The following is a 15,815-nucleotide window of genomic DNA, read 5'->3' as shown; positions in this document are numbered from 1 at the left end:
TACAGATCAAGTAGCTGTTAAAGTAACATAATAAGCCATTTCAATCACTAGAATTCCCTACTCAGATATCTTTGAAAGAAAGTTCACATTACCACCAACTGCATTATTAGACCAAATGTTTAGATGATGTTTCAGAAAAAGTTGAGCTCTTACTGTCTAATACTCAGAAAATTTCATAGCCAGCCAGCGTTCAATTCATCATTGATTTTCCTTTTTGCTAAATTTATTGAACACTTTTGAGAAACATTTAGAAATGGTTAACATTTTTGGATTTTCTCTTCACAAGTAAAGTTGCCTCACATTCTCCAAGAAAGGAAATTGCTTTAACAAGATTTAAATTTAATGGGTTATGAAATAAATGTAAACATCTACAGAATGCAGATGACGTTGTATGACAGAGATGGTGACGAAACAAGCGCAGGTGAGTAATTTTTTCCTGGCTGTCCTTCCACTACCCCACCAAACGAGACAAAAAATCTTTAATACTTACCAAGACTCTTTCTACTATATTTTCTCCAAACACAAAGTCAGGATGTCTACTGTTTGAAAAAGTTCTGCTTTGGGATAACTGGTTGCTAGAAGCAAAAACAAGAAAGCCACATCAGTTTGAGGGGTTGTCAAAAGAAAACAATATATATCAGTAAAACCAGTTAAAATACGTATGTGTTAGGTCCACTCACTCCTCCCTTTCACTGAGATAAAAACACAGGAGACTTGTCATGAAATCCGAGTGCCAGCTCCTTTTTCCATGCGCTCTTAAAATCTTTTGGCTTTCCTAAAACACACAATCAGGGGATTGCTGCTGTTGCCCAGTTGCAATGCTAGGGACCATGAAGCCATGCTCACTAGCTTTGCCCTAACATTTGGTACTCCCACCCTAGAAACAAATTGACTTTTTATTATTCTTTTGAGGATTACAACTGTCTGAGACCCACATACCCAATAAACAAACCCAGTGGTTGGAGAATCCTGGGAACTATAGTACAAAATAGTAACTGCTCTCTTTCTATCATGGGTACAGATGCATAAATGTCAATACAAGGTGAAAGTGTGTGGCTTTAAAATCCCTAGCTTGGCAAGCTGGCAACTGTCAAGATGTTTGTAAGTTTGGCACAACATTGGAAAAGAGGGTTATCATGTGTACTATTGTATGCAGAGGGATGCAGTCGATAAAGCATCACAAGTGTCTTAGTTGTTGAAGCTATTGGGACACATTTGCACAACTCAGATTTCTGATGGTGTGAAGCACTTATATGTGTATAATAGCCAGACAGTATGAGATAGCAATTAGAATATCGATCTAGGACTTGGGAGATTCAGGTTCAACTTTCCACAGAAACATAACACTCACTGGGTCATGTTTTGCCAGTCACTCTCTCGTAACCTGACCCATACAGCAGCAAGGGAAGAGCCATGTACACCACCTTGAGATTACTGGAGGAAAGTAATAATAGAAATCTCCCCCAAGGAAAGTTTTGGTGTCAGAAACTTTTAAATTTACTACCAAATTTTGGATTTTCTGCTCAGGCATTGAATCCAAGAATGAATGATACGAAAAAGGTCTTTAAACAAAGAGAGCCTGAGGGGGATGCACAAACTGATATAAATGCCCTAACAACCATAGGAACAGTGAAATGGTTAGCCAGTGTGAAATGTGAACATAATCGTGAAAAATGTTTGGCAATATCTCTTGATAATGGAATCATGTACAGTTCTTACATGCTTATGTTTTGAACAAATGGATGATAAAATAAATAAATAAATAAATAAATAAATAAATAAATATTTTTAAAATTTTTATCCCGCTTTTTGCAAGGCAATCAAAGCTGGCTACAAGAAGTTAAAATACATCCATATATATATAATGCCCCCCCTTACAACAAGATTAAACAGTATAAAATTAAAAATTACATATTAAAAACCAGCTAATCCAAATAATAATCATCAGAAAATGGGGAAAGATTTTATTGTATCCCATTTAAAGATAGGCTGTGTCTGTGGAGAGCCAGTTTTGGAGGATTTGGCTCATTATATACTTGACTGCCAGATATATACTGGTATTAGAGAAAGTTATTTAGAGCCTTTCCTAAAGAAAATGAAATACTGGAGTGTGAAAAAGAAACTTAGTTTAGTGTTACAATCATAAAATCAATATGTGATCCAAAGGGTTGTTGTGTTTGTGGCGAAGGTTATCAGATGTAGAGAAACGTCCTTGGGAGCCATCTTAACTGTCATAGAAACCTGAGGATATGAGTGTATACAATATTTTTTGTTAGGACACCAATAGTTAATTAGTATTTTTTCTTTGTTGCTACAATGTGATCTGCCTTATAAAACAAGATATGTATCTTAATCTTAGGTATATTTTTTTATTTATTTAATCCTTGGGAGTGGTGGGAAATATAAATAAAAGTTGTTATTATTAATCATATGAAAGCTTTGATGGCCCTTGTGGTCTCTTCCAACTCTATGATTCTATGATTCTATGTTTTGTTTGCAGTGGTCTTAGGACTAAGCAATAAATCTTCTCTCATTAATAATGGAAATGTAACCAATAAATAACTACATCTGAAGGCTACCTTTTAGGATGTTGTGTCAAATCCATGAACATGAGGCACAAAGACCGGGGGGGTGGGGGGGGGTGGGACACATTGTTGTCCTTTGGAAATTTCCTTGGCCCTTCCTCAAACTCCCCATGTCTCTTGGTACTAATCTGTTAACCTAAGACTGTTAGGAGAAATAAGTAAAGAAGGAGACCTATTTTCCAACCAAATAAACCCTCCAGACATATTGGATTATAGCTTCCATCATGACCAGCCAGCAGTAACATATGATCCAACATATCTAGAGGGCACAAGGTTGAGGAATACTAAAAAACTTTTAAAACCAATTAGATAAATGTTTATTTTTTTCAAGACCAAAATATTAAAATAAGAATACATTTCAGTTCACGTACCCTATTACTTGAGGACCTAAAATGTGAAAAGAAACAGGTTGCTTTTCCGGAACATCTTTCCAGGCATCAGTGCCTTCAGATACCTAAAAACAACAGAAGTAGAAAAACCACAAATGGAAAACCGTCCATAAAATATTAATAGTAATGTATGAAACAACAGCATCACACACTTCATACCAAACTATATTTCCTGTTCACACTGTATTTACCTCAGCATTTGTGTCCTGCAGAACAGTTTCAATGCTTATCTTTTCTGCTAATCTGTGCATAGAAGCTTGTGGAGGTTGTAAGATGGCAGGCTTCAAAACATCCCACTGTACATTTGTGGATGGAATACCTTGCAAAACAGAGGCAAGCGGGGTTAACTTTTGTTGCTTCTGCTTGCACATGTTCTTTTAAAAAATGTTTCTTAAATCCCACATAATCCTTTCTCACGTTAATATCGCTTCTTCTCATGCTTGTGACTTTGTGTCACTCATAATATACTGAGTGACTGTAGACTAGATAATAGGTATAGTATTAAAGAAGAAGTAGCCCCTCAGATGATGCAAGACATCTGTCAAAGCAAGGATTGTCAATTTAGGGATCATCCCAGGCCCTGAGGTTTCTGTGCCAAAACCTGATACATAGGGATGGTATTTTGTCATGTCATTAAGAGTTACAGATTAAGTAGCAACCACAGTTGCTCACAACTTGTCATTCAAGAACACAATCACAGAAATATACACACATACTTATATACATACTCCTTTTTGGAAATTTAGACAGAAATCTTATGTTAGGGGTGTGGATCAAAGTGAAATTAATTGGAGATTTGGGACAAGGAAACAAAAGTCTATTTGCTTTTAGAAGGCATGTGCAAAACAGAGCAGTCACCATGACTGAGAGGGAAGGAGGAAGCCAACTAAGTAAATGTATAGACTCTGGAGAGTCTGCAAGTTGCATCAACAATTCAATTAAGCCTTGTAAATTGCAGCAAGGCAGCTGCTCTCCTATCTGAGTCTTTTTGCCTGGATCTGAGCCCACAAAAACAAGAGAATTTGCACACTTATCTATGAACTGGAAAACTGGAGATTCAGGCAAGCCCTGAGATCAGGCAGCCTTAGTCATAGCACAGGATTAGTTTCAATTCTGTATCTTGAATTCAGTATGTTTTGTTTTTTGAGCAACCATTCAAAAGTAAATATGTACTTAAACTGCAAGTGTGATTTCTCTTATCTCTGCAGAAACCTCACTTGGTTGGACTCATGCATGCCAGAACCTCATGCAATATATATATATTGCAGATTATCTAGCTAGATATATCTGTTAAGCCAAGATCTACCTACCTACCTACCTACCTACCTACCTACCTACCTACCTACCTATAGAAGGTGTAGTCCTAATCCCTTGAGAATAAACCTCTGGCCCATGGACCTAATCTTGTCCACAGAAGGTTCAGGTTCCCCATGATCCCTTCCTGTATTTTTCCTGGTCAATGCAAAGAGATAAAGGCAATCCCCACTGTCTTTTGTCTGTGTGCATTTTTTTTGGGAGTGGGGATGGGGGAATGTCATGTCCTACTTTAAGCCCACATATTAATGAACTAGAGGAGTCTCTCCTCTCTCTTCCCTGTCATCCCAGCTAGCATTTGCAAGCAATAAATACATGGGCTAACTCTACTTGATCATTGCGGAATAGCGGTCTATAAATAAAACATATTATTATTACTTACTCTCTTCTGTAGCTTTCACACCAATTTTCTTTTGTAGTAGCATGGAGGTCAAGAATATGTTATTCTTCTTTACTGCAAAACAAATATATGCCCAATAAAGTCAATTTTCTATTCCATTTTTAATATGTCTTCAATATGCTTTGGCAGATTTGTCCTCTCAAGCATTTTATGATTTTTAACAAGAAACTCCTCTTTACAAACCATGTTTATTGAGGCTGAATGCATATGCATAGCATTTGATATCACATCCATGGCTGTTTCCATACCACAATATTAATGCAGTTTGACACCACTTTAACTGAATCCTGGGATCTTTAGTTATTTGTGGACCAGAGCTCTCTGACAGAAATCTCTCACAAAACTACACATTCCAGAACTCCATAACACTGAGCAATGGCAGTTAAAGTGGTGGCAAACTATTGATTCTGCAGTGCAGATGCAGCCCATGTCCATTTTACTGAAATACATGAAAACTGTTATTGGCTGAAAGACCATGTCAGAACATGTCTGGAGTGACTAGCCCTCCAAAGGATCAACCTGGTGCTAGGTACCAGATGAAGAGAGATAATAGCTGACAATGGGTTAGAGCTACATAATAAGTTTTTTTTTAATTAAAAAGTTTCATTTTGAATTTAGTTTAAATTGAGTAGGCTCTTAAAATTTACACCCCACTTTTCTGTTAAACAGAGAAAAAAGCTACAATAAAAAGAGTAAAACAGAGTAGAAGAATAAGTGAAAACAAAACAAAAATTTTAAACAATAAAAACTGTGGTTTTTTTAAAATATCTTTTTGAATTGAACTAAGAGTGGTTTCCAAAAGGCATCACTATCAAACAGTAGCTTCACATAGTTCAAGAGAGACAGCACATGCATTCTTTTATTGTGTGTGTGTCTCACTGGCATTTCTGTTCAAACCGCCTTCAGTTCTCTTAAAGGTTACAGTACAGTTCTTGGGCATTTTCATGTTTAGCTCAGGACACACTATATGCCCTTTCATTTGTAATTTTCAGTTTTTTCATCTGCCTGCAACTGACAGCTTGCTTAGAAGAGCTGGTCTATCTGAGACAACAGAAAGTTCACCTTGGGTCCTTGGTGAACTAGAGGATTGCCCTAGATCTTGTCATTCTGAGATGTGGAGTGCTAATGATGCTTCTGAGAAGAAACAGTGTAAGGTTTATGGAGGCTTCCAGTTCAAAACTGCAATCTTGACTGTCCATTGAAATCTAAAAACTCTGGAAATCATCAAAAAGCATATTCCTCCCTACAATAGCTCCCCATCCCTATATAGTAAACAATTTCCTGCCATTTCCCCTCCTCAAATGTTTAATATGAATGGGGAAAGTCAACTATAGATAGCACACTGATTGGCTAACACTTGCAATGTCTTTCATATATATATATACCCTAATATGAAATAACACACTATATTCATATGGGACAATAATTTTTTTTCCGGTTCAAGGATGTTATCAAATATTAAGGCAGCTCAAACATTAAACTGTATGTTTATTTTCATCAGGGTAAGTCTGACATTATTAAGAATAATGTAATTAAAGTTTAATAAAGAAAATTTAATTTATTCACCGGTCAGTCTTTAGTTTACCTGGCTGAGATGGTGGGAATGTTGGAAGGATGGTAAAGGAAGATGATCGCACACGTTTTGGGGATAGTATCATTTCTGGAATTAAAAGGAGCAACTCATCATTTTCCGTGGAAGAGCACTTAACATTATATAATTTTAAGAAAAGTAATTATGCAAATTATGAGAGCCAGTGGGATATAGTGATTTCAGCGTTGGACAATGATTCTGGAGAACAGGGTTTGAGTCCCTACTCAGCAATGGAAACCCAATGAGAGATCTGGAGTGAGTCACTGCTCAGCCCCAGAAAACCCAACAATAGCTTCGCTTTAGGGCCACTCTAGGTTAAAAATGATTGGAAGGCACAAAATAAGGACAACAACAAATTATGCAAACAGGTATAATTTTATAGTGATACATGTCTTTGCTACCAAAACATGGCAAATGTTAGGCATGATATTTGTTATTTTTACAATTTCCACTTTAGTGTCATTAATTTTAAGCTTTAAAGTCACTTTGGATGGAACAGACGCTAAACCACAGATTACAGAACTTACTTCTAGTTTAGTTCATGAATACATTTGCACATCAGGTTTTGTTAAAATATTATTTTCATTTTAAAAATAACTAACTGGAAATGAGCAAGGGGTAAGCAGTCATACCTCTGTACAACTGAGAGTCAGAGGGCTGGAAAGAAAAAGATGATGATCTTGGACGTTTTCTGGAACAACCAGTGGAAACTGAAGAGAAAAAGAATGACAGGACATCAGCATACACTGCATATCTTATCAAGCACAACAATACATTACATTAAGACGGGTGAGTATCCAATGACCTCCCAAACAATTGCTTTGACCTATAACTCCCATAGTACATTGTTATTGGTCAGGTTGGGTGGGGCTGGTGGGAGTTGCAGGACAGAATACGTAGAAGGCCAGAGGTTCCTCATGTCTGCATTAAAACACTTTTAAAATCCAACAAAAGTTCTGGGTTTTTTTTCTACAGAACAGAACTTTTTCTATTGGGTTTGATGGATGAACAGAAGGAGAAGAAACATGGAAGAATCGTTTTATATATGCTTCAGCTGCTAGAATACTAAATTGTGTGTTAATAAAAATTACTCTTCCCCTCCAAAAAATCCATTACAAAAGTTCATAAAGCAAATATAAAATCTATTAACTTATGGTTGCCTTTCATATGATGGGAGGAAGGGATATGGTTCTCCCAGATCTCACTTCACATGAAGAGTGGACTGTGATATCTGTCTGTACAATTGTGGTGGAACCTATTGTAGTTTGAAATTCCCAGGACTAAATATGGTTAAAGCCTCTGGTTTGTGTCCTTCTGGGCTTTTAACTCATGAATTTGTCATGGCTTCTACTCAGAGAGTTCTGGGCATAGAGGACTTGCTTTATTGGGGAAGGTTTGATGGGAAACAAGGAACAGTTTTAGAAATTGAGCTGCCTGCTTTTTCCCCCTGGCATGTACACCATCATCCACTTGCCAGCTTCTGTCTGCATAATGGTGGAGGACATACCTCCTAGTGAATCACAAATGGAGATACAAATCAAAGAAGGCAGCACACAATGCAAAAATATTGAATTAAAGCTGGCATTTCTCTTCTTCATTATTGTAATAATCAACACATGAAGAGTTGGTTTTTATTATAACTGAACATAACACATTCAGATTTGTACATTTGGTTTTATATAAAATAAATAAAAGTATGTTTTGTGTACATATATTGATGATGATGATGATGATGATGATGATGATGCAAAAGAAAGGAGTCTAGTATGGCAACTTCTGTGCCAGAGGATGTGGAGGGGCTCAGGGCTTATTACAAAGTGAATGTCCAGCCACTAAATAAAATAATATCATATCCTTCACAATATATTTGTGTTTTAAAAAAAGAGTCTAAATTGAATTCATAATTACCATTTTCAGCCTTGCATACAGGATCTTCGATAGGTGTCTGAACAAAAAGAAATCTTAGTTAGACCTAGATTAAGTATTATCAGATGTTAATTATTTAAGAAAAGCCCCTTGTGTGACATGATGTTCTGTGCTAACATCATTCACAGGTCCTGATGATCTTTCCACATCCACTATCTCAACTTTAAAGCAGAACAAAGAACAAAAGTTGGAGCTCTAAAGCATACCTACTCCCTTCCTTTTTTTGCAATTTTATCCATCCTCATTTTTAAAGTCGCAGGTAACAGCAGTTCACACAGTTAACACATACATGTTAAGCAGCTTATTTTTTGTTCAGTTCATAAAGGCTTGTATATCTACATATTTTTTTACCTTTTCTAAACTAAAGAACATTTCCAGTAACTACAGCAGGGATGTTTGTTCTTGTTGCACAATGAGATTCCTAATCGTCCATTCCTAATTTGCAAATAACTTTAACCCTGTGAATGCACAAGCAGGGAGTGACCTTCATTTGCATTTCTGCACGGAGGCAATGCATGTTACGGATTATAAGATTATTCAGTAGCTCTGTTCAGACATTACATGGCATACCCACAGAGCCAGATCAGAGCCCACAGTAATTCATTTTGCTTGCAAAGGGACAAATATGAAAGATATGTGTGACTGTGCATCAAATTTGTGCATCACCAAACAGTGTGGATTAGTTCTGTCTACAAGAGCAAGGGATCCTACCTATCCAGTATCTCTTGCCTATTCAAGTGTTGGGTATGCACAGACATTTTTATTCATGTTTAAACAGGTTATGACCAATGACGAAAAGAAGGGATGTCTTCACTAAGTTGCTTCATACAGGTAGCAATGATTAATTTCAGCAATTTTTTCTCACTGCATGAAAGTCTTTGAAAACTATGTAGTTTTCAAAGCCTATTCGTAATTCAAGACTCGTTCTGAGTAATGATCACAAAGGGGTTTTTTTATTCCCCATAGAAAACAACATTTTCCCTGCAGGAAACAGCATTTTCTGTATGGAAAATAACATTTCAATGCAGAAATATTAATTTCTGCACAGAAAATGCTGTTTTCTATCCAAATCTACTATATGCAAATTTTACGCAAAACAAATCCTAATTATAGCTTTTTTTTCCTGTGCATAGGGATGCCATAACCCGGCGGCCCCCGTGACAATCACACTTTTGGGGGGGCCCTCCCGGTCCCGGTCCGGTTTGGGGGCCCCCCATGCCTTGTTCCCGGTTTGGGGTCCGCTCCTCCTGTGGCCATTGCCGCTGCCGCTAATGCGGCTGGCTGCGGCGCCAACCCACCTCCTCCTCCTCTTCGTGGTGGGCTGGGCAGCAGCAACCCAACTCCTCCTCTGGCTCCGCCTTCCTCCTCCTCTTCGGCGGCAGAAGTGCCGCCGCCACCGCATCAAGGTTTGCCCACCTGCGTGCATGCGCGCGGGGCTCCAAAACAGGAGCTTGTCCCTTGCTTTGGCCAGCCAGCCATTGGCCAGCTGGCCAAAGAGGACGGGCTCCTCGGCGAGCGCCGCCCAGGCCTCAGCAGGGGCCAGCGGCAGCATGCGCGCCTGCCCCGCTTCCCTCTGCGCGTGCGCCTACCCCACTTCCCACTGTGTGCGCGCGCGCCTGCCCCACTTCCCTCCGCGTGCGCGCCAGCCATCCTAAGGAGGAGGAGGAGGAGGAGGAAGGAGCCGGAGGAAGGGTGCCTGAAGGCCAGGGCAGAATTGGGCCGGAGGAGGAGGAGGAGGAGGAGGAAAGCTGAGTCAGTGGCCATTAGGTCTGTCTTGGTTTTTTGGGGTTTTTAAATTATTTTTAAAAATATAAAATACTTATTTTATTTTATTTTATTAATTTTTATTATTGCTTTTTATTTTTTTATTTCTTTAATTTTTATTATTGCTTGTTTTATTTTTTATTTCATTAATTTTTATCATTGCTTGTTTTATTTTATTTCATTAATTTTTATCATTGCTTGTTTTTATTTTATTTCATTAATTTTTATCATTGCTTGTTTTTGTTTTATTTCATTAATTTTTATCATTGCTTGTTTTTATTTTATTACATTAATTTTTATTATTGCTTGTTTTATTTTATTACATTAATTTTTATTATGAAATATATACACCCCTGCCTTGTTTTTTATTTTTTCCCCATTATTTTTTATTATTAAATATATGCAAGTGCATTTTCTGTGTATTTATGGCGCTTTGAATGCTAACAAGTCTGCCTTTCTTGGACAATTATAGTGATAATGATGATGATGATGGTGATATTGATATCAACAAGCCTCTGAGGCATGACCAATGTAACTTGCTGTGATTTTTACAAACTCATGCGCAGTGAAGAAAAACCACAGTCCCTTGACCAAGTACACACTTCTGAGAAGTACAGTTGAACCCGAGGGCAAATACATTTCTGCCATCTGTCTAGGAATAATGCCAAAATGTCCTCCATTTTGATCATGCCTAAAAACATGCATTTATATTAACATTTTTAAAAAATCCTCATTTTTTTGCACGTCCTCCATTTTTAAACAATGTGTCCTACATTTGAAAATGTTGCCCTACATTTGTCCTACATTTGTCCCGGTTTGGAGCTCCTGACTTATGGCAACCCTACCTGTGCAGGAATTAATATTTCTGCACTGAAATCTTATTTTCCATGCAGAAAATGCAGTTTCCTGCACAAAAACAACTTTGTGTGAATTTTGCACAGAATAAGAACCAAACTGCAAAGATTCTTGCCAGTCCAGGATTGTTCTTGTTAGGGTTGAGTGACACTCAAAGAAACATCCCTGGACAAGCCTGTTACTCCTTCCAAAAATATAGGGTTAATGGTCAAACAAAGCTGTTGTGACTAGGAATCCTGTTTCTCCAAGATATCACACAAAAGTACCCTATCTGTTTATGAAGATAAGAAAAGCCATGCTGACTGAGGCCTAGGGCCTCTTTAGTCAAACATTTTGCTCACCCAGAATAAAACCAGGAACCTATTTTGTTCACCTATTGCAAGTCCACAGGCAGGAGAGGAGTGCAACTGTACTCTGTCTTCTGTTCCCCAGCAATACATAGGTAGACTACTTCTGATACTGGAGAGATTTAGAATAACTAGTAGCCAGTGATGGCTCTTATCTGTGTTAATTTATCAAGATGTCTTTTAAAGCTGAGCACATTGGCAGCCACCATCACCATCTAGTGGCAATGAATTCTAGTGCATGTGCGCAAGCTGTATACAGATGCTAAAGTGAATGTGCATAGGGCTGGTATTGTGATCCCACACTTCCACTGTGTGTTATTTGCATACATTGGTTAACTTGTTTGGACGAAGTGCAAGAGAAGAAAGGTTTGGTACTTACCTTGTAAGGTTGCTCTTTCTTGAAAACAAAGATGGGCTGTGCAATCACTGATCTGTCTAAAGAGAAAAGGTGCAATATTAAACTGTGAGTGCAAATAGATCATTTATCAATCTGTCTTGTACTAATAGGGCTGTCGATCCCTTTCAGTGAAACATTTGTCTAATAACAATAATAAACTGAGAGACAGTAGATTTTGGGCTAGACTAGAGAAACCCGATTAAAGTATAAAATGTTTATTTTTGTAAATATATTGTTTAAGACATTTTGTCAATATCATCTCGTAACAACAACCATATATAAACATTATCATACATATTCTCATATATATTTCCATTTATGTCCCCTCTTTCTCCCTCCCCCCCCCCCCCTTGGTCTTCTGCAGTTCATATTGAACCTCTTTTTAGCATTCTTAACAGTTCTTCTCTCCAGACATCACTTTTACCTCGTTACCATCTCATTCTAAGAAAACAAAATTAATTTTGTTTTTACAAAACATAGAAAAAATGAAATTATCGGATGGCCAAAAGGCAATTTAAACCAAGATATTACAAAAATGAAATGTATAAATGTCTTAAAAGACTCCAGGGTTGGCATGATGAAAGCAACTGGCAGTTTCATCATAATTATTTACATATTTTTGTTTCTTTCAGGTTCCTTTATTTTGTTGTTGTTACTCTACACAAATCTTTTTCATTTTTTTTAATTATTAAAGATTTTCAAACAATGCAAACAAGGGAAAAACAAAACAGCAAAAAATGGATGTGGTTTTTGTTATGGATATCAATGAATGAACAACGAGGCATCTAAAGTTATTGCGTTGTTGTCATTACTGGAACATTTGTCAAGATATCTTTCCAAAATCCATTAGCCCCTTTCACATATTCATCTGAACAAGAATATGAGGCGACTGGGACTGAGCAGCAGCTACTGGCCTTGCAGTTGGGTGAAAGTGTGAAACAAACTTAACACAGGTACAAACTGTATCCATGAAACCCTTGTTTGCATGAAGGTTTGAATAAGCAGGGCTCAAAATCACTACCTGTGAACAGTTTATTATGGTTGTTGCTCTTTTCATAACTTTACCACAAAATGGGTAGGGCTCAGGGATTCCTGAGTTTAAATCCTAGATCTTCTTGTCTGGTCTGCACAACAAAGGGGGAAATAATCCCAGGATGAGAGCAACAATTTAAATAGTGTATACATATATGAAGAGAGAGAGAGAGAGAGAACCTATTTTCCCTTTCTAGACTATTTTTTCTCCTATTACACTGAAAATTAATGCTGTTTGACAGTGCTTTAACTATCATGGCACCATCCTATGGAATTCTAGGACTTGTAGTTTGTTATGGCACCAGAGCTCTCTGACGAAGACTACTAAATATCTGACAAAACTACAGTTCCCAGAATTCAATAGAATTGAGCCATGTCAGTTAAAGTGGTGTCAAACTGCATTAATCCAGCAGTTTGGATGCAGCCATACTCTGAGCAACTGTAGCTGATGGGTAATGTATTACATGTAGGGTTGCCATAAGTCAGGACCTCCAAACCAGGACAAATGTAGGACACGGTTTTTAAATGGAGGACATGGGAAAAAATTTGATGGTTTTTAAAAAATGATAATATAAATGCATATTTCTTAGGCATGATCAAAATGGAGGACATTTTGGCATTATTCCTAGACAGATGGCAGAAATGTACTTCTTTTCTGGCCAAACACCCCTTCCTCCATTCCAAAACACGCACAACAGCACATTTGGGAATTTCACATGGCTTTAATGAACATGGCCTCTTGCATATTTCAGATGCTTATTCCTTAACTAAACCCCTTGGGTTTCACACTGAACATGGGTTAACATGGCTATGCATATTGAATATGTCAAGGTGGTTTAACAAGAAGTGATTTGCCCTCGGGTTCAACTGTACTTCTCAGAAGTGTGTACTTGGTCAAGGGACTTTGGTTTTTCTTCACTGCACATGAGTTTGTAAAACTCAGAGCAACTTACATTGGCCATGCCTCTGAGGCTTGCTGATATCAATATCACCATCGTCATCATCATTACTATCATTGTCACAACAAGGCAGACTTGTTAGCATTAAAAGCACAAAAAATACACAAAAAACACACTTTGGAAGGTCACACTGTCTCGGCTTCACAAACAGTGAGCACATGCCTCTGAGGCTTACTGATATCAATATCATCATCATCATCATCATCATCATCATCCCCCCTATCATTGTTAAAACAAGGCAGGCTTGTTAGCATTAAAAGCACCAAAAATACAACAAAAAACACACTTTAGAAAAAAAGACATAGGAAATGGGCACCCTCCTCCTCCTCCTCTTCTTCCTCCTCCTCTTCCTCCTGCTCCTCCCCTTCTTCCTCTTACTTCCTACTCCTCTTCCTCCTCCTCCTCCTTGCGCCATGCGCTAGGAAAGAGCCCTTTCCCCTCCCTGTGGCCAGAGTCCTCCTCCTCCTCCTCCTCCTCCTCTGAGGCTTTGCCTTCTCCTTGTTGCTGGCCAATGGCAGATTGGGGCTGGAAACAGCCCCGCCCCCGCTGTTCTGCCAGCCAGCATCAAGGGGCCAAGCTGCCTTTATAGCCCCACGCGCTGCCGCGCAAGTGGGGAGAGTGCACGCTACTGCCGGTCACGGCCGAAGCAAGTGCCTGGCGCGGAAGCGCACGGAGGAGGCGGCGGAGGTGGGTGGCTTCCTGCTGCCGGAGCGCGCAGAGGGGAGCGCACTAAGGTGTAGGCAGAGGCGGAGGAGGAGGAGACGGGTGGCTGCCTGCCACTAGAGCACACGGAGGGGGAACGTGCCAAAGCGGAGGCAGAGGAGAAGGAGGAGACGCAGCAATGGCCACATGAGAGTGCCCAGCCCAGGGGCCGGGCCCAAAGCCGTGAGTTAGCGGTAACCAGACCGGGACCAGGCCGCTACCGCTAAAAGCGGGACTTTCCCGCCTGCAGGCGGGTTATGGCATCCCTAATTACATGTAAATTATATCACTAGGGCCCACCTCTTGTGACATCACTAGAGGCCACTACTTGTAACATCACCTAGGGCCATTCCTTACTCTGAGGTTTTGGCCCTATACCGTACTAACCATACTAACCTGGAATGCCTATGCAGGAGCAGACTTCCTGAGCAGGCATAAGTCCATTTCCCCCAGATAGTATGATTGTTCAGATAATTGTGTTCAGATATTGTCCAGGTAATAAAATGATATATTTATGCCTACAAACAGTGGGTGTTTTCCGATTGTGCTGTGAGTTTTCCTAGCAGTACTTATTATAAGGCATTATGCAACTTTTCCTCTTTAATGTGTGCAGGGTTCCCCCCCCTCCTAAGACAAAAAAAAAATAAAATAAAATAAAAATGGAAGAAGTAGGGAGAAAGCATGGGAAATTTACAAACAGAAATCAGTAGTGAGAATCCTCTCGTAGTTTTAATTTAACTTAATTTTTCTCCCCTGAAGTTCTACAAGGAGTTATCCAACACCTCCATGTGCCATGGTTTTGCCAGACTGTGCAATAGCTGCCACTTACCTGGGCAGAGTTCTGGCCTCCTGGACCCAAATGCCCGCCTTGAAAACTCTCTAAAGTTCCTGCCCCAGCTGGCTGTTTTCATCTTCCTGGATCTCCTCCTAAGTGCACAGGCAGAATTCTACCAGCTTCAAGGCATACGCTGTTGATTTAGTAATTCCTAATATATTTTCAATATCGGCCAAGGTCCTAATCTTGGCTTGTACAGGTTGAGTCTCCTGTATCCAAAATGCTTGGGATGAGAAGTGTTTTGGATTTTGGAAAATTTACATATACAGAATCAGATATTATCACAACACCTTATACAGATAGTGTGAAACTAATTTAACATAATATTTTTAAAATAATTTTGTGCACAAAGTCATCAGAAAGCAAAGGTATCACTGTCTCAGAAACCCATGTGGACAATGTTAAAATTCAGAGTATTTTGGATTCTGGAATTCTGGGTAAGTAATACTCAGCATGTATTTAAAGTATATTAGGCATTCATAAATTATTATTTTCTTTTGCTTTCCCCCATCTGCAGCCTTCCCCCTACTTCTCTTTTGTTGTTGCTTATCAAAAGCCCTCGGCTGATAGGAAAACATGGTGGTGGTGTTTTCTGTTGCCATAACATGGAGACCACCACTGACCAAGAGGGACATAATAATCCCTGCTTCTTCCCCACAAGCTGCCCTCTTGCAGAATTGGCATTGAATTACCCCCTGAATAAAAGTAATCCCAAAGGT

The 15,815-nt window shown here is 38.9% G+C and overlaps 1 protein-coding gene across 4 annotated transcripts in view; it reads right to left on the bottom strand.

Annotated features, from left to right (window-relative positions):
* Window positions 1–15,815, bottom strand: part of RANBP3L (RAN binding protein 3 like) — a 49,488-nt gene that overhangs the window by 17,085 nt on the left and 16,588 nt on the right. For 3 of the 4 annotated variants that reach the window (XM_089513289.1, XM_089513310.1, XM_089513296.1), the window contains 8 exons: window positions 11,551–11,606; window positions 8,188–8,224; window positions 6,912–6,989; window positions 6,274–6,348; window positions 4,671–4,742; window positions 3,166–3,293; window positions 2,957–3,039; window positions 491–575 (listed from right to left, as the gene is read on the bottom strand). In XM_089513289.1, the coding sequence (XP_089369415.1) occupies window positions 491–575; window positions 2,957–3,039; window positions 3,166–3,293; window positions 4,671–4,742; window positions 6,274–6,348; window positions 6,912–6,989; window positions 8,188–8,224; window positions 11,551–11,606 (614 nt within the window). The remainder of the gene's footprint in view (window positions 1–490; window positions 576–2,956; window positions 3,040–3,165; window positions 3,294–4,670; window positions 4,743–6,273; window positions 6,349–6,911; window positions 6,990–8,187; window positions 8,225–11,550; window positions 11,607–15,815) is intronic. The other variant, XM_089513303.1, reaches the window with a different exon arrangement.

This window comes from Sceloporus occidentalis, unplaced genomic scaffold (assembly GCF_023333645.1).
Source record: "Sceloporus occidentalis isolate IW3139 unplaced genomic scaffold, rSceOcc1.0.p SCAF_1, whole genome shotgun sequence".
NCBI lineage: Eukaryota > Metazoa > Chordata > Lepidosauria > Squamata > Phrynosomatidae > Sceloporus > Sceloporus occidentalis.
This window is presented reverse-complemented; position numbering and strand designations above follow the sequence as displayed.